Raw genomic sequence first — 18,947 nt, 5'->3', positions numbered from 1 at the left:
ACATTTTAGACCATAACTTGTTAAACAGGACATTCTGCATAATGAGTACTTTTGTACTTTTACTCAAGTACATTTTGAATACCGGACTTACCACAGTGACGATATGCATTTTCTCAATATGGCAGACAAGCAGTAAAATAAACCTCACAAGGTGTACAATTTACAGTTAAAATAGTAATTTTACCATACCATAGCAGCAGTACAAAAGAGATAAAAACAGTGCAACTACATACATGTGTTGTCTAATGACATTGATACCATCATTAAAAGTCTTGCTGTAGACAGATTGCCTGCTGCCAACCCTAAAAATGTATTATAGTTCAGTCAGACAACTCTTAGATTGGATTAGAATATATATTTATTAGCAAGCTTGAGCATGGAATAGAAAGCATGAGGAAGCATAGTTTGGCGTCAGGCCTCTGAATCCATTCATTCCCTGTAAGGATAACATTTTAATGAATGTTACATGCCAAATAGCATTTACAGGGAATGACCTTTTTCACCCCCAATGGCAAACATCCTAACCTTGAGGTTCCTGTCATTATGTTCTTCTCCTTCATCATGAGTCTCGTCTGGCAGCCCTACACTAAAACTCTGAACAGTCACTGAGACATTTTTTATTACATTTTTGTTCTTCATAATTCATCATAGTGGATTCATTAGGATGTATATTGTGTGATTATGCTACAAATGCTTATATGGCAATGATTTAATTTTTTACATCACAGCATTTACACGCATGGTCAGACGCAGCCTGTAAGTGATAGGACAAAGCATGCACAAATGAGTAAAATTTTCATTTTATAGTTTACAATGTCATTTTAATGATAAATACACAATATAGATATTCTATACACACATAATATTTCATGTCTGTCTAGAATGAATGACACGGGTACAGACAGTGGACTCTGATGACATTAGGGTACAGAGGTTATTACATTAATTGTGGATATCTTAGAGAGAGAAAAAAGAATTGGTTGATATCAGCCTTCCTGTTCTCCACAACAAAACCATATCGGATGACCGGAAATTGATTATATCAATGAATATTAATTTTATTAATTAATTGATTGAAATATAAATTGGCTTTATAAAATAAGTAAATATTAGGATTGTGTTTACTGTGGACTGTAATATTTCTTGCTTCCTGTTGCTACCTGTCCATCTGTAAAAGATAATTTGTCTATTGTTTGTGCTACACAACACCTGTGGATTATACCAGGGACAAATGACTTGGATTTAGCTCCTCCTTCCGTGGACTACCAGGTACAAGTGACTTTCTTTTTTTTGCTCTCCCTCATGGAGCTACAGTACTTACGGATTATACCAGGGTCAGTCCACTTTAGGTGGATTATGTGGTTGACGCGCACTGACTTTTTTGCACCTTAATCCCATGTATAACGCACTGACTTTTTTTGTCTTTTTATTGTGCTCTTTTTTTTCTCTAAGCACCTTAACGTCCATAAGTATATCATGCACAGTATACATACATTGCTGCTATGCTCAGGCACCTTAGTCATTTTTATCTCAGGTACTATTGTAAATATGTAGATAACTTGTTTGGCCCTTTTGTTGTTCTCTTGTTTGATCTCCTTCCCACTTGCCGCCCCCCCCCCCCCCCCCAAAAACGAATTTCAACCTTTACCTTGTAAACCTGTGATGTGACAATAAACCTGATTCTGATTCTGATTCTGAACACAAACAGCCATCATAACACAACACATATTCACACTAACATTACAAAGTGGTGACTTAATGAATTTAATGAATGAATTCAAAATAAGAATACAATAGTTAAATGGCAGGTATTATCATTGGGGCTGCAACTAATAATTATGGTCATAATCAGTTAATCTTTAGCTTATGTTTACCATTATTTGATTAATGTATATTAATTTAGACCATAAAATGATAGTAAAATAAAATGCTAAATACTTATCACAAGTTACCTGAACACAAAAAAATACATTATTATTAACTTTATTATTATTACCTTATACCAAAAACATATTTTTTATTTTTTAATCGTGGAACAAAGACAAACGTTTTGCTGTAAATTGCATTTGCCTCCACCTGAGCAAATTACTAACAATACAATACAAGTAAAACAAAACAAAACAGTGACAACATTGATTAATATGAAAATCTAATCAAAAAGAATAACATACACTTAAAGCTTAAAAGAGAAATAACTATACTGTGTGAGAGGATATCTTATGGATGTTTAGCATTAAGTAAAGGTTTACAGGAGACTATTCATGCTAAGTTGCTATCTATTTACCTTGTATATGTACAAAACAGATGATCGATAGATAAATACTGTAGATAGATACTGTAGACAGATAGACTGTAGTCGGTGTATAGTTCTACTACACTACAACGAAGAAGAGGGTTGTGGTTCATACTTAATAGCTATACCTTACAGCTATCCCTTATGCCTGGAACATACTGGAAGCATCAACTCAGCATACAGTAGGCTATAGTCAGGGGATATTAATAAAATCCTGGAATAAATTCCTTACCAAGAAATGTCTTCACCAAAGTGTTTGTAAAGTTGTCTAGTAACACATCTCATAAAGATTGAAATTCAATTTCCCTAGGTCTAGGGGAATTCGTGACAGCTGCTGAAAGTTGGGGTACCCTTAACCTTATGAGGGAAATACATAAATAATTAAATTCTGCTTTAAGTAGCATGTGAGGAGTCAAACTAGGGTCTTTTATGATTATGAATCCACTAAAAGCATTTGTTTTGCACCAAAACCACTCCTTGGGCTAAAAACGACCATAGTCGACCTTTTCCAGGTAATTTTTTATGTAAAAAGACGAGAATCGTTCAAATGGTGTGACATTTTTGGAGGTCCCTCTTCGATTTAAGAAACCGGGCCACTCGTAAATCAAAGATGGTGGCCATTTATTTCAAGATGGCCACCAAAATATGACTGATTTTGTATTTTAACATATCTTTGCCTATACTTTTGTGAGGTCAATCACCAAATCACCAAATAGCACTCCCATTGTATGTTTTCTTTTAACATTTTCAAACAGGAGTTACCATTTATAACCATCAATATTAAAACATTTCAAAAACACGCCATACAACTGTGCTCTTCCTCTACAGTGACTCCTGTATGTCCTCTCTCACCGCATCCTTAAACCTCCTCTTTCACCTTCCTCTTCGCCTCTTACCTGGCAGCTACATCTTCATTATCCTTCTCCCAATGTACCCCTCATCTCTCCTTTACACATGTGGAAACCATCTTAACCTCGCCTCTCTTGCTTTATCCCCAAACCTTCTAACCTGGGCTGATCCTCTAATTTAGTCATTTCTGATGTCCTTCGTTTCTAATGAGAATCATAGCATCCTCAATTCTGACACCTCCAGCTACGCTGCCCGTCTTTTCCTCAGTGCCACCGTTTCCAAGCCGTACAGCATGGTCACAGTACCGACTAATACATCTTCCCTCTCACTGGTGCACTTCTGTCACTTTCCTCCATCCGTTCTCTCAAAGTACTCCTTCCATCTTCTCAATACACTGTATCTGCTTGCTAGAACATTTCCATTTCTATTCTTTTATCTACTTAACTTGTTGCACATCCTTCCCGTCTTTAACTCTGTCTAGCCAATTGGTGCAGATTACTTTCTCACTTCTTGGTGTCCACACTCTAATCCTTTTTAGCGGCCACACCACCGGTCTCTTCGCCTCACTTTTCATCTCTCTGGCTGCCTTTCTTATCGTCTCCCTGAGCTCCACACAGCATTGTTTGTTCTTTATCTTCCACCATTTGATCTTTTTATCTCTGTCTTCACACCTAACATCAGCTCTTAATATCTTACACAGGACTCAAGCCGTGCTACTCATACACTAAGTAGGCGGTGCCTGGGATCGAACCTATGACCTATTTCCCGCATAGGGTTAAGGGTACCCCGACTTTCAGCAGCTGTCACAAATTCCCCTAGGGAAATTGAATTTCAATCTTTATGAGATGTGTTAGTAGACACCTTTACAAAGACATTGGTGAAGAAATGTCTTGGTAAAATTTTTTTTAGTTTGCCTTCAATATTTACTTACTGCCCTTTATGCCCATTGGCAAGTAGGGCATAGGAGTTCTTTTTTTTTCTACGTGACTGGGTTGTTAGCCCTGGGGGACTAATGGATCGCACTTTGTCTGGCCTCTACCCTTCGACCTGCTTGACATTGGTGAACCTACCAGAAGCTTATGCTTCCATTGATATAGATATTGGGGATCAAGGCACACAAGCCTCCCAACCACGCCAAGGTGTCAATCCTTCGGGAGGTGTCATCGAGCATATGGGATGTACGCCAGATGACGTTAAGCGACGTCATTGATTCGCAACATAAACATTTTGAGGGGAAATACACAGAAGATTGCATTTTCTACCACTCTAAATCATTTGCCAGTCTAAATCGTTTTCCTTTAAGACTGGGACAAAATATAACTGTCACACACTCTGACCCAAAGCTCTTTCTGAATCCAATGTGTACCGTGTCAGCTGCGGTTACATGAGCCAATTCATTCTTAATTAAATCAATCCAATTTACGATTAATCACTTTCTTGTACAAAGAAAGCAACAATTTTGTCAGAATATAATACTCCTGCATTAATGTTATTACCGGTAAATGGAAGAAGGCTTGATCATAGTTGACCAGCCATGTTCCGGGGGAGTATTCTCCTTTGATGAGACAGAGCACACTTTTTCCTTTGGCTTGTCTGTTGATACAGGCATTGAAACAAAGGTGAAAATGAAGCGGTTGTGTAAAATCGGAGAACATGTGTTTTCTCTTGAAGGTGTAGGCTATTCATAGTCTTGCACTGATCCTGGAGAACTCTCATTTCCCAATGAGTCTCACCTTGATCACATGAATTCCATTGTGAAGAGTCTCAGTACATCATAACATGTTGCAAAGCTCACACATTGTGTACAACTATAAAACTTAAACCATGTGACCTACACTACTTGCATTTGCTTTGAAATGTACTAACATCAGACACAAATATCATGGAGAACTGGGTTTGTTTCAATAATGTTTCCGCAGCAGCAGTCTACAAAACAGACGCTTTTCACACGCAGGCCTTCATCAGTGTTAGACTGACTAACACTGACGAAGGCCTGCGCACCGAAACTGTTGACTTAATGTCTGTTTGGTAGACTGCTGCTGCGGAAACATTATTAAAAAAGACTCCTAAGACTTCTACAGAGAGTGTGGATTGTATCATCTTTATACGTTTTTGCAGATTCTGCAACCAGAGTGTTCAAGAACTTTTTCAGACTGTCCTCGAGTTGAGCGAGCCTTTCCTTTGAAGTGAACTGGGTTTGTTGCCATGAACCATGACCCATAAACCATGAACCAAGCCTTAGATTAGCTTACACAGGGTCACAGAGGACTGTGGGTAAACCTCGACCCAAACATGGAGCGACTCTGTGAATTCTTCATTCTTGAAGCGGTGCAGGAGCGTGGCCTTGTCAGAGGACACTTTGTAGAAGGCCAGAGTGCCAGCTGACCAGTCCAGATACACTCCAAGACGACCACCAGAACGGGTACACTTACAGGATATGTCGACTTTCTCGCCATCATGTGAAGCGAAGCAACACTCGTCAGAGCACATCACACTCCAAGACTTCTCGTCGGAGCCCAGTCGGCTGGCATTCTTGTTTCCTTCCCCTCTGATTGCTGCATACGTTACGCCGATGTTAAATGGTTTGGAGACCTCTACCTCCCAGTAGCAGCGTTCCTTCAGCTCCTCTCTGCACAGCACCTGGCAGACATCAGGGTCGGATTGCTTCTCTTTCACCCAGGTCACCTTTCTGTTGTGCTCAGACAAAAGGAGGTTTTTATGAGTGGTTCTTGGATCCAGGGTAAGCTCACAGGCATCTGAAAATACAAAACATTGTTTTCTGACGTTAGAACTGACTGAATGAAAGGAAAGGGAGCATATCATCCCCAGGGGAGGGGAAATTATTACAATTCTGCTTTCACTCAGCTGATGGCTGTTTAGATGTCTCAGATAAGCGCTCGGAGAAAAGTTATTTTGCTCAGGGACACAGGTTAAGTGTGTGGCTCAGTGACACATACTGTAGACCAGTCTATCTCTACCCACTAAGCTACGGCTGTTCTCTAAAGAGTAATTCCACATAATCTGTTCTCATTACTAGATTAGGTAACACTGTAGAATAACTATCCTGTTAGTAGTTATTCTAGTTAATAGATCATTCACAAACTGTTAGTTGATGCAGTGGTTCCCAAACTGGGGGTCCACACATTATTTTGGGGTGGTCACCAGATGATTAGCTTAATGTGCAACATTGTTTTTTCTCTCAACAGTAAACAATCCAACATACAGTATAAGTGTACAGGGTATCTAAACATTTCTAAAATGACTATTTAATTACTTTTAAGACCTTTTTAATACCAAATTGGCCAAATTGACAAATATGTAAGAAAGAGGCAAACATTTGGAAAATAACTAAATGTAATGCCTCAACTCCTACAATTCCAAGTGCTTGTCAGTTCAAATATGATTATTTTGGGGGGTCACGGCACTGAAAAGTTTGGGAACCCTTGAGTTAATGAGTCATCGATAAGATCACTTGTAACACTTGTAACACTTAACTATGCCGTATAAATATTTAATAGATCACGAACAAGCTATTGTACGCTAATAAGGAGTTGTTAAGGAAAACAATGCAAAAACAATATAAATAGCAAACAAATTTACAACTACAAATAACTAAGACACCAGGCTAGACAAAGAAACCACGCATTTCAATACATTTAGATCATGGCTTGACTCTGCTCCGCCTTAACCATCCCTTTAGGGAAGATTTAAAATAATCATAGGAACTGTTACTCTTAAGGTCTGTATAGGTAACTCATTACTTAAATGTACATTGACCAATGTTTCTATTAAAGTCCCAACCCCTGACCCTGAAGGTCTGTTATTGATGACTGACCTTTCAGCACAATCATGAGTACATTTTAGCTTTCACCTTGAATCTATGTGATTTATTTAGGGCCTGGTAGATATTCATTAATTAAAGTATTATGTACTTTCAGTGCTTGGTGTGACAGATAAATATGTCTCAATACTTTCAGCACAGTTACAATGGCATCCCACCGATTCCATTGTTAAACTCTACGGTATTAGTTGACCGGAAAACCCCAGGACTCTTTACTACAGTAGATCCTCTTTTATTTCCCTCTACAACACATTTCTTTGCCGAAACTAGCCATTCTACAAGCTCACAATTCATTGTGTCGTGAGGGCTTGTGAACTTGTAGATCAGCTATTTTCGCTGAATATTAGCCCAAGAATAGGGATGCCAGAGTTCATGTAGTTAAATATCCTGTTGTCTGATTGTTAAATGTTATAGATACAGTTATGTTTCCATGGATACTTGCATTTCTTGATGCCTGATCTGATGCGGTGAGGTCCTCCATGTTCCACACTGTGGAGAAAAACATATTTTTTAATATTCAACATAGACTAGTTATTTTAATCAACATTATAATAACATGTGTTAATAAATATGTCTGAATGACTGGAGACCTGTCTATGATGCCTCCCACACTGGACCCATGGCAATTCGCATATCATCAAAACAGATCCACGACGATGCAATTGCTATGGATCACACTGACCTCTCTCTCACCTGGAGGTGAGCAACAGTTTTGTATGAATGCTGCTTTTGGACTACAACTCAGCATTCAAAACAATATTTCCTGCCAAGCTTTAAACAAAGCTCAGAGTTCTGGGTCCACACCCGACCATGTTCAACTGTCAGAGGGATTGGTCCCAACTGACATCATTGATGGGGAATCCAAGCTAATAGAAGCTGCAGGCTTTCTATTCCTGGGCAGCTAGCATCCTATAATAGAAGCCATTGTTCTCGCATTAATAAAAAAATCGAACTAAACATTTTAAATCTTGTTTTAAATGACCAAACCTGCCTAGTGCCTACCGATGATGTCACTGGTAGGCGAGCTGTCTACAGCCCTCCTCTGAGACACAGACCAAGTAGACAAAAATGGTACCATATTATAATGATAATTAGTGAGGACCAATTTATATGAAAAAGTGGTGAAGTTGTCCTTTAAGTAATAATGAATAAAATGTAGATTGTAGTAATTTAATGCACTTTCTAATTTAAAATTTATATAGATTATATTTGACTGTAAAATGAAAACTGTACTTTCCTGTAAATTACTATGAGTGTGTAAAGTATACAAAATAAGCTTGACTGTAATTTACTTGAGTTTGAGGTCTGGAATGTTCTTCAGTTCAGACAGCATGGTCACTCCATCTCCAAGGTGATTGTAGCTCAGGTCAAGCTCTCTCAGACAGGAGGGGTTGTCTCTCAGAGCAGAAGCCAGGTGTGTACAGCCTTTCTCTGTGACCTGACAGCCTGACAGGCTACACAAATACAAGTTTAAATTATTCAACATTTTTTTTAATTATTAGTTCAAATTTTGTTTCAATACTATAGTATATACTGTGTGAATTTCTCAGAATCAGTTATTGTAACAGAACAAGTACTGTTCAGGTCATGAGGAGTTTGACTTGAGTTGCTCTTTAGTCAACATCAGCCACATAATACCATAAAATGTACATTTCCATGCAAAGCAATGCTGTATGGCGACTACCAAACAACTCATTTAGTCACCAAGAGGCTAAATCGGGGGGAAAGTTTACCTGCCAGACGGGCTGCTTGTCATTAAATCACTGTTCCAGGGTACTGCATTTTGTTCATTTTATTAAAGTTAAAAGCATTTCATTTTAGCGACATCATCACAAAGTGAATCATAGCATAGTGTTGCGCTATACCGTGAGGTCATTTTATTTTATTCTCTACGTTGATCCCTGCCTACGCACCCTTCTCTGAGCCGATCAGGTGTGCATAAGACTACAAACTACAATTAATACATATTAATTTTATTTGACTGTGTTACCAGAACACAGTAATGGTAAAATAACACTGGTGTCCCAGCCAGTGCTGCACGTTAGCAGGGATGTTTTCAGTGCCAAACGGAACCACCTATTCGCTAAGAACTTTGAGAGACTTTGAGAGATGTGTCGCAACAACAAGGTATAGGCCTAATTGTTCAGACTACGTTGATTGTTATACAAGAAAAAGGTTTATACAATGAGGAATACATAAATAAATCTATTTGCATTAGATTTTCATGCAAAAATATATACATATAACATAAATATCACATTAAATCATAATCTGTTCTCTGGGATCCTTAGACTACTATGTATAAATGTACACTCTACACTAGACTGTGTGTGACTGTGTATAAGTCTTTTAGGACTTTAGTCTTTACTTTAAAAACCCAGAAGAGCCCAGATGATTGGTTGACATAAAAAGTGTCTATTATAGCAATACAAAAGAATTGGCATGTGACTTTTTTGTAGGCTATTATACTGCGGATCAGTTCCACGCCCGATGTAGCCCGGGCCTAACATTGACTGTAAACATTTACTGTAAATGGTTTACAGGGATATTTTAAGCTTCCCTTTGAAAGCATCTCTGGAATGTGATTCCAGAGCTGGGATTCAACATTTGAACTACATAAATGGTGCATTTATATATGGTAAATGGTGCATTTATATAGCGCCTTTCCAAAGCGCTTTACGATGTACATTACATTCACCTAATTACACATATTCACACACTGACATGATGAAACCATGCACAAGGCACCAATCTGTTCATCGGGGGCAATTGGGGGTTAATTGTCTTGCTCAAGGACACTTCAACAGTAACACAGGGGGAGCCTGGGATCGAACCGGGAACCTTTCGTTTCCAAAGCTGCCGCTCTGCCTCCTGAGCCGATGCCGACCCTACATAATAATAGTGGTATCCACGGCTCCAAAGGATTAGGATTGAGTATATGCGGATGCCAAATTCTGGTTTTGTATGAAGGTACTTTGCAATGAATCTACCTTTCCCTATATTAAGCAACCAACAGCCCAACCGGATATGTCCAAGGGGTTCTCCAAGCAGCAGTAGAGCATTTGTATGAAACCGTGTACGTGTATATGTTGATAAGTACCTCAGTTTTGTCAGTTTACAGTTTGGACTTTTCAGTCCAGCAGTGATTAGCTCCACTCCCACGTCTAGTAGGTCACTGTTGCTGAGGTCCAATTCTCTCAGGGCAGAATAGGGCAACACGAGAGACAGAACCAACTGCTTAACAAACTCTTCACTGAGGTTACACTCAGCTAGTCTGTCAACAGAATTGGATAATCAGATTTAAATAACCAGGTTATTAATTCAATTATAATATCTGATTATAAACAAAACAATATGTAGAAGAATTCTACCAAATGTGTTGGCTGTGGCTGTCCACCCCCCCACCACCACATAGCTGTGGGATTACATTTGCACTGCTTATGCAAGGGTTCCAATGGGTGTATCTTGGAATGTACTGAACATCTACATCTATAATGGATAGAACACAATCCAGCTCAGACGTACTGGGACGTGAAAGGACATAATACCTGATTTATGTTTAACCTGTATAGTTAAACCTTTTCTTTTGCCAATTTGTATATACAAATACTAAACTTAATATAGAAAATAGTCCCAATGACCCAGTGAAACTCACGAAGCCTTTCTGCTGCAGGTCACGGCTGGAATAAGTCTTATTCTACCGTGTTCTGATGTGTTGTAACTGCTCAGGACAAACTCCTTCAGTTCCTCTTTGGATACCAGCAAAGTGTAGGCCAGGGCTGAGCAATGGAATGGGCTCAACTCTGTTCCTGAATGGTCCTCCAACTTCAGGTACTCCTCAATTTCTTCTTTCACTTTGTTGTCTCTCATCTCCACCATGCACTGGAACAAGGTGATGCAACTGTATACAATAACAATGACGTTAACAGGATGTTCAGCAAGGAGTTTATGATTTTTCAAATGTAGCACTTATTAGCTGTTATTGGCTACTATCCAAACACAAACAGAGTTTTAGGTCACTACAAATTTGAGTTTTAAGAACACATTCTAAAGTTATGATTTTTTAAATATCTGCTTGTGTGGAAGCATGTAGCCATGTAAAACAGAGCGTGTGGAGAAACGATTAAATCACTCCTCATTTCACGCATGGCAGTTGTTCATTTTTGTTATGAGCATGTGCCTGGAAACAACAACAATGATGGTAGATATTCCTACTTTTATGTTTTTTATGTTTGGTTAGCACTGTTAAAGCCAATTACAAATGTATACCTCACTTAACACTGCTGCATCATCTGCACCACTTCTCTGGCACTCAAAGGCATCTGCTGCGCCCAATATTGCCATAGTGTCTGTGGTTTAAAGTATGTGACCTCTGTGACAGGACTTGGTCACATTCTGAATGGGAGGAGGATGGTCTATTTTTTTTAACCTATTTCTGAACGTCATATACATTTTTTAAGCTAGACTAGGGTTCCTACAGATGTCTTAAGTAAAACCGTGTGGTCAAATTTAAAACAACTGAAAAACATCCTTAAAAACAAATAAATAAACAATTAGATAGATTGCTGGTCGCTGATTTGTTTTGCATTTACGTATGTATAGAGATATATTTTTTAATCTTGGTGTGGACAGGATTGTTATTATTTTAATTTTTTAACAGACAGTTTAAATGTCCATTTATTAACATCCATATACGTGTGTTCAAGGCCTTAATATAGGTTTACCTCTCTGGAGATAGTCCCTTTCTTCGAGTCTTCAGGTAGGTGAGGATTTTCTTTCTGGTATTTTCTGAGCTTGTTTCTTCTTTCAGGGTCGTCAGCAGACCAGACAGAACTTCACGATTGGACTCGCAGGAGAGACCAAGGAGGAAGCGTAGGAAGAAGTCAAACTGTCCGTTCTTGCTATCCAACACCTTGTTGATGGTTATCTTCAGCAGGTCCACCAGAGTGCTCGGGCAAGTCTCCTGCTCCTGCCCGAGGAAAGAGTGCAGTGCCTCAATGTTCTTATTGATGAAGCAGTCGTAGACGTAGAGTGCAGCAAAGAACTCTTGAACAGTCAGGTGTACAAAGCTGAAGACTTTCTTCTGGTCAAAGACTTGCTCCTCCTTGAGAATCATGGCACAGAATCCCGAATAGATGGATGCTTCTGTGACATCAATTTTGCATTCTTGCAAATCTTCCTCATAGAAAATGAGGTTGTTCTTCTCGAGGTGCTTAAATGCCAGTCTTCCAAGACCTAGGAGGAGGTCTCTGTGGGATTTCAGAAGCCTGTCTTTATTCTGCTCTGTCTTCTGATCGTATTTCCTGCTTCTCCGCTTGGTCTGGACCAGCAGGTAGTGTGACATCATCTCTGTCAGGGTCCCAAAGATCACTTTCATCGCACCTCCTCCCACAAATAATTCTGCCAAAATCCAGCAGAAGACTGGGATGTAGCACATCATGAGTAGGCTGTGTGAAGACTGAATTTGGGGGATGGCATGATCAGCGAGACCTGGGCGTCCTGCAAACTTCTTCCTGAAGTACTCTTCCTTCTGTGGGTCATTGAAACCTTTTATCTCTGTCACCATGTTAACGTATTGAGCAGGGATCTGATTGGCTGCTGCCACACGGGACGTTATCCAGAGGCGGGCAGATGGAAGCAGCGCCCCCTTGATGAGGCTGGTCAACAACACATCTACTGACGCTTCCTGGGTCACTGATGTGACTACCTCATTGTTGGCGAAGTGCAGTGGGAGCCTGCTCTCATCGAGTCCATCCAAGACAATGGCCACTGTGAATTTGGTGGATTCCAATGAGTCACTCAACCCCTGTAGCGCAGGGTGGAATTGCATCAGGAGTCCGTGCAGACTGATCGGCTTTTTGCACAGGTTGATCTCTCTGAAAGTAAGAACGAAGACAAAGTCGATATCGTTGTTGGCCTTCTCTTCAGCCCAGTCCAGAGCAAACTTCTGCACGGTGAATGATTTCCCAATGCCAGCGATGCCATTTGTAAGGACAAGTCTTTGGTGTTGGTTTTCTTGGCCATGTAAAGATTTGAAGATGTCATTGAGGGAGATTTCAGTCAACAGCAGCCCCCTCATCTTTTTTTCTATTTGTCTGAGTTCATGCTCTACAGATGAGTCCTCCCTCTCTTCCGGGGTGATGTACAGCGTTGAGTAAATACTGCTCAGCAAGCTCTTTTGTTCACCGCTCCCTTCACGCGTTGAGGTAAATCTTTCCCTCATTTCTTTTTTGAAAGTCATCTTTACTTTCTGGACATTCCTCTCCCCTGAAAAAAATACATGAATCATATTTTTTTTATTGTGGCTGGAGTCTGTCTCATTTCTCTCTAAAAGCCCTTGAATATGATTAAGGATTACTGTTATGGTAAGCTCACATTTCATATCACACACCATACAGAACTCCTGTAACTTTCACTAGCCCCCCAAAAAATAATCCTTAAATATTTATTTTTAGAAATATTGCGATACAGTATGACCTCACGACGATACATATCGTCACATTTTAATATCGCAATATATCGTGGGATGACATAGCGTGGCATCCGTACATTGCAATAATTTAGAAACAGAAAAGACACATTAAATTAAAGTAACTACACATTATATCCACCTTTTTATCTTTTAGCATAATGTAGGTTAATTGAACAATAGAACAAAGTAAAATACAAGCCCCATAGTTTGTATTACCTGTGTCTTTATCTGTTTTCCAACTGAGTTCAGGGTCTTTTCTAGGCTTTTTACGACACTTGGGACAAGCATTGTCTCTTGAAGTGATGCACTGTCTGCACCTGGACTGCTCCCCAGAAAGCCAATCACTGAAAAAACATACATAGTTTTAATTTCTCAAAACCTTGTTCATCCAGGGAACTGTTTCTCAAAGGAAACATGAGGCCTCATTCACTAAGCTCTGGTCCGCACATAATTTTGTACTTTTACGCAACTTTCTACGTTAAGAGTCTGATTTATCCCAAAAAAAACCTGTCCGTGGATTGTGACGGACGTATACACTCTCTCACGTCTGCTCGGAGGCAGACTTACATGGGACCAAAGCTTGCGTATGTCATTAGAATGCCATTCTTCATAAAAAATCTATTACAATAGTGCCAAACCACAAATAAAATATTTATGTGCCCAACATTTGTCAAAAAAAGATTGGATACATAAGATGATGCAAATTATTATTTTTCAGTTGACTCATTTATAGCTGAATAATTAGGTCCCTTGCCGTGTTTGTGTGGCCACAGTTTCGCGTATTGGACTTTCATGCCAACTCCATATGTCCACTATTAATTCATAATATTGACCATTGCATCATGCTTATACGTCTTACTATCTGATGAGGATACAGTATCGTATCATATCATATCATATCACATATCTTTCCCTATTCTGATGTAGGACAGGATATGTCCTACATGCGTTAGCATGTTCCTGCGTAACAGCAGCTGCCAGGGGCGATGGTACATCAGAGGTGTGATCTAGAGCCAGTGACCCCATCCCGGGGCCACCAAAATCACACCCTGCTACCCTCCCCTCACTCTCGCGAGTGTGGGAGCTATGAGGGACAGTGGGGGGAAAGCATACAGCACGGTTCCGGGCCACTGGTGCGCTAGAGCGTCCAGGCCCAGAAGAGCTGCCCCCCTCACTGAGGAGTACAAACGACGTACTTGTGAGGCAATAGATCTATCTGAGGTTGTCCGAAGACAAGCCCAGATTAGCTCTGCTTACGACCGGGTGCAGTGACCATTCCCTGTAATGGCACCATTCCCCGGACAGCAGGTCCGCCCTTATGTTCTGGATTCCAGCCACATGCGATGCCCTGAGAGGCAGCAATCATGGTATACTCCAGATGAGCAGTCTATTTGCCAACTCGTGCAGCACACATCTACCTCCCTGCTTGTTTAAAGCAACACATGACGCCCATGCAGGGAGCGTGAGGAACTGCTTTATTTTGTCGGAAAATACCGCCAAAAAAGCTCCAGGTAGTTTACATGGTAGGTCTGTAACCTGCAGGACCACAAACCCCTGTCAGCCTCACCACTGTAGGTGGCTCCCCACCTTAGCTGGTCGGCGTCCGTGATGACATAACATATCCATCGGACCCCCACTGAGAACAACTATAGGTTCCCCCAGTGGCTGAGCGCAGCCACACATCCTGTTGTGACTAGCACCTTGCGGTAGTGACGTCGGTTGGGGTTGTCCCGGGACGTCACCCACCTCTAACATGGTCTCATGTGCAGCCTCCCCAGACGTAATAACAAAATGGCCGAGGCCACGAGACCGGCCATCCTCCTGCAGGTTTTGAGTGTGACCGTGTGGCCCACTCGGAACCGTGGCAGGCATGACTGTACGTAGGAGAGACATGGCAGTCATCATGTTGAAAACCTTTAGATACTGACTGAGGGCTCTCAGGTCCGGTATCGGACACAGCCCCCCCCCCCTTTCTTTTACAACAACATTATGCAGATAATATATAGTGTGTAAAGTTTTCCCGTCGGGCAGTGGAGCATGTCCACCCTGGGAAATGGGTTCCTGCGTTAGAGCCCCAGCTCCTGCCATGAGGAGGTGTCATATGCAGGACGGTCGACTAACTCTGTATCTTCTCCCCTACTTGGTGTAGGAGAGACGTTTCTGTGGTGGAAAAGCTTGCTAGGCTTATACCAACCAAGGGCCCAGCTTCCTGCTTTGAAATTGACTCGAATAAGGAAGAGAGTTCAAGTGACAGTTCATATGAATGGCCTGTAGTTTCGCTGTTTTACCCCTGCTGGTGTCAGAAAGAATTTATCTCAACGCAAGCGGATGGGTTTTTGACGAACTTTAGACTTGATTTTCTTACCTTAATAAACATTGTCATAAATACTATATGCTTCCAGTCGCAAGTTTAAAGTGTCCTTTCAATCATCATATGCGTTTTGGTAAATTATGGTCCCATTTATTTTAAAATTTACGATAAAGTAGGCTATGCTCTAGGAGGGGCGGGATGATTTGATTGACAAGCTACACAACAAATAGCATTCATTCCCCACCCCCGCTCTTGATTGACAAGCTACCCAACCAATACTGGTCTGGTTGCATTCTGCAGGATATGACGCGATATTGAAAGATGGCGGATTTGAAATTCCTGAACAATCGGCTTCATTTATGGTCTGTAGAAACCAGAGGTGTGGCTTAGTCCATTCTTTTTATACAGTCTATGATACCAACAGCTTGGTTGTGCACACAAATCGTGAAGCAGGTCAGTAGTTGTGTGTTAGGTCAGCTAGTATCATGTGATGCTAGATGGTAGCGTGCGACGAAGAACATAGTATGGGCAACCAATACTGTCGTGCCCGCCCAGTGTTTAGCTTGTAGCTAAAAAGCTAGCGTGCAAAACGCGTCGCCAGCGGGAGCTCGCTGAGCCTGCCGGTGGGACGCACCAAGCCAGTTAGTGGCATGCGACGCCAGTTGGTGGCGTACATAGCTGTCCCAGCGAGAAAACACACCAGGAGGTGACGCTGGTGTGGTCTTCAGTGTTTTTAGCTTGTGGCCAAGAGGTCACTACGAGGAAAAAACACGGTGTGAAGCATAACGCTGTCGTGTGTGCCCGGTGACAACATGCAGCGTGCAAACGCATTGCTATCAGGAGTTTTAAGGACTGGTGGCAACGCGCCAGGCTAACGGTAGCTGTCGGAGCTACCAGTATTCGCTGGGAGCGAGCGTCAGGCTTAGCTCTGGAACACTAACAACAAGGTGGTGTTGGATCGGGTCCTACACCTGGTTCCGGGCGCCATGCTCTTGGTTGGGCCTCCGCCGACCACGATCTTCCCATCGGTCTAGCTTTGGTATGGTAGCTAGTAGGACGCAACACGTGGAGTCAGGGCTAGCGGAGGCTAACCGAGCTACAGTGTGAGCTAGCCGGCCGTTGAGCTAGCTTCCTTGATAGCTAGCAGGACGCAACACGGGGAGTCAGGGGCCAGTCAGGGCTAGCCTCGGTCTTAACTGAGCTGCAGTGTGAGCTAGCCGTTCATCAAGCTAGCTTTTGGGAGCTAGCGGGTCATAACAGTTGGAGTCAAGGCTAGCTTGGGGCTAACCGAGCTACAGTGTGAGCTTGCCGAACAGCTATTGCGCGTTTAGTCACTCGTTAGCTTTCCGTGCTAACGAGTGCAACTAGGCTAAGCATGCCGGTACAAGCCAACGGTTAGCGATCGAAGCTAACTGGTAATAGTAATACCCACTGGGAGCGAGCTTTGAGGCTACTGGCTCGGGAGTATTACGGAAAAAGACTGTGGGCCCTATTCCAGCTGAAATTTGAACAAACCACGAATTACGGATTCCGGACTAGGCAAGAGGCGTTTCCCCGCAAAATTCGGTATTCTGTGGCACCCCTCTCACCCGCCAAACACCTGAGCTACCCCTTACATTATGCATAGGTGTGGTTTGGGCGTTACAATGATAAAACCAATCACCGTGCCAGAAGCCATTGCCTTTAAGAGAAGACTGCGCTAGCCGTCATCCCCGATCCAATATATGCTCTAGCCTATCTACCTGTCTGCAGTCTCTGCACTGTTGCCTGGTCTGATTATTATAAGCCGCATTGGGCTTGTTTTCCTTCTTTTATTTTATTTTATCCAAATACATTTTTATATTAATTTGTAGCCTATTGTGTTCACAATAAGCTTGTCATATTAGTCAGATCCGGAATAGTATATGAAAGCCATTTAAAATATTTATACTATTGGTACACACCGGCTGCTCCCAGATAATTAATTACATCATGTTGCGACAACGCTCCTACGTGGTACACAGACAAACAGTAGCACATGGGTATAATAAATTGGACAGTTTTAGGAAAGGTCTATAGCCTATGTACTCACGTTGGCTGTTATCGTTCTATTTCCACCATTCTAATGGATTCCAGGGGTGTGTAAACATCTCTGAAGTTGCTCCATAGTTTCCTCTGAAGTGACGCAGTTAAAGTTAACTTACATCCATATTGTCCCCGTTATCTTTCATCATCCACCTTTGTTCAGTAATCCCGAACAGAGCTAAACTTTAAGTTTACATCAATCAAAGCCTCTCAAACCCAGACACATTGCTGCGATGCGTATGTGCGTCGCCTACCTACCCAAAATAACAGACATACAAGCTATCAACGGCGCTGCGTCATGTCGTGTCGACAGCTTACAGATCTGTTATTTTGGACAGCATACAATGAGGCGCGCGCGCCACGGAGTAGCCTAACTAAACCAAAAACATTACATTACGTGGTCAACAACATACTAGACATGTAACTTGCTTGGAGCTTTTAATGCAGTGGTTCTCAACCTGTGGGTCGAGACCACAATGGAGCACCCAACGCCTGGCGAGCTTGTAGATCTGCTATTTTCACAATATTTATCTGTGGAACCGAGTCAAACAAAATGGGGGGGGGGGGGTCCCCAGTTCAAATATGGTTATTTTGGGGGGTCATGAACGTAGCGTTTACGCGGGGAATATAATAATAATATAGGCTAATATATATAATATAGGCTATAATATAATATTCACCCGCAGCATGGGTTTAATGAGACAGCAGCCAAAATGAAAATCACACTATGATCCGATCATCTTATAAAAAATTTAAGATTTTAGCCCAAACCCAACGGGACCCGACCCGGCCCGTCGGCACCGGCTGGGCCGGGTCTACGTTTTTTTTTACATCCAAATAAATTCATATATTAATTAATTTGTAGCGTATTGTGTTCACAATAAGCTTGTCATATTAGTCAGATCCCCAAGAGTATATGAAAGCCATTTAAAATAGTTATATATTCTTACACAGCTGATGCCAAATAATTAATCAACAGGGCAGGCAGCGCAACAGTAGGTCAAATCAATCACTGTCTTGTCATGACGCAGCAGCAGAGGGAGCCCCCTTTAAAGTTTAAACCATAACATGACATAAATAATGGATCTTCAGAGCTTTCTTCATGTCTTTTTCACCT

The 18,947-nt window shown here is 41.4% G+C and overlaps 1 protein-coding gene across 1 annotated transcript in view; it reads right to left on the bottom strand.

Moving 5' to 3' along the window:
• Nucleotides 1–1,740: 1,740 nt before the first annotated feature.
• Nucleotides 1,741–18,947, bottom strand: part of LOC308081029 (NACHT, LRR and PYD domains-containing protein 3-like) — a 41,274-nt gene continuing 24,067 nt past the window's right edge. Inside the window, exons 8-14 of the mRNA XM_080457436.1 lie at nt 13,672–13,799; nt 11,708–13,250; nt 10,639–10,884; nt 10,084–10,257; nt 8,276–8,437; nt 7,426–7,472; nt 1,741–5,898 (exon numbers count right to left, since the gene is read on the bottom strand). Of these exons, the coding sequence (XP_080313562.1) occupies nt 5,381–5,898; nt 7,426–7,472; nt 8,276–8,437; nt 10,084–10,257; nt 10,639–10,884; nt 11,708–13,250; nt 13,672–13,799 (2,818 nt within the window). The 3' untranslated portion in view covers nt 1,741–5,380. The remainder of the gene's footprint in view (nt 5,899–7,425; nt 7,473–8,275; nt 8,438–10,083; nt 10,258–10,638; nt 10,885–11,707; nt 13,251–13,671; nt 13,800–18,947) is intronic.

Source organism: Gymnoscopelus braueri (assembly GCF_963280865.1).
Source record: "Gymnoscopelus braueri genome assembly, contig: SCAFFOLD_164, whole genome shotgun sequence".
In the NCBI taxonomy this organism is placed as follows: Eukaryota; Metazoa; Chordata; class Actinopteri; order Myctophiformes; family Myctophidae; genus Gymnoscopelus; species Gymnoscopelus braueri.
This window is presented reverse-complemented; position numbering and strand designations above follow the sequence as displayed.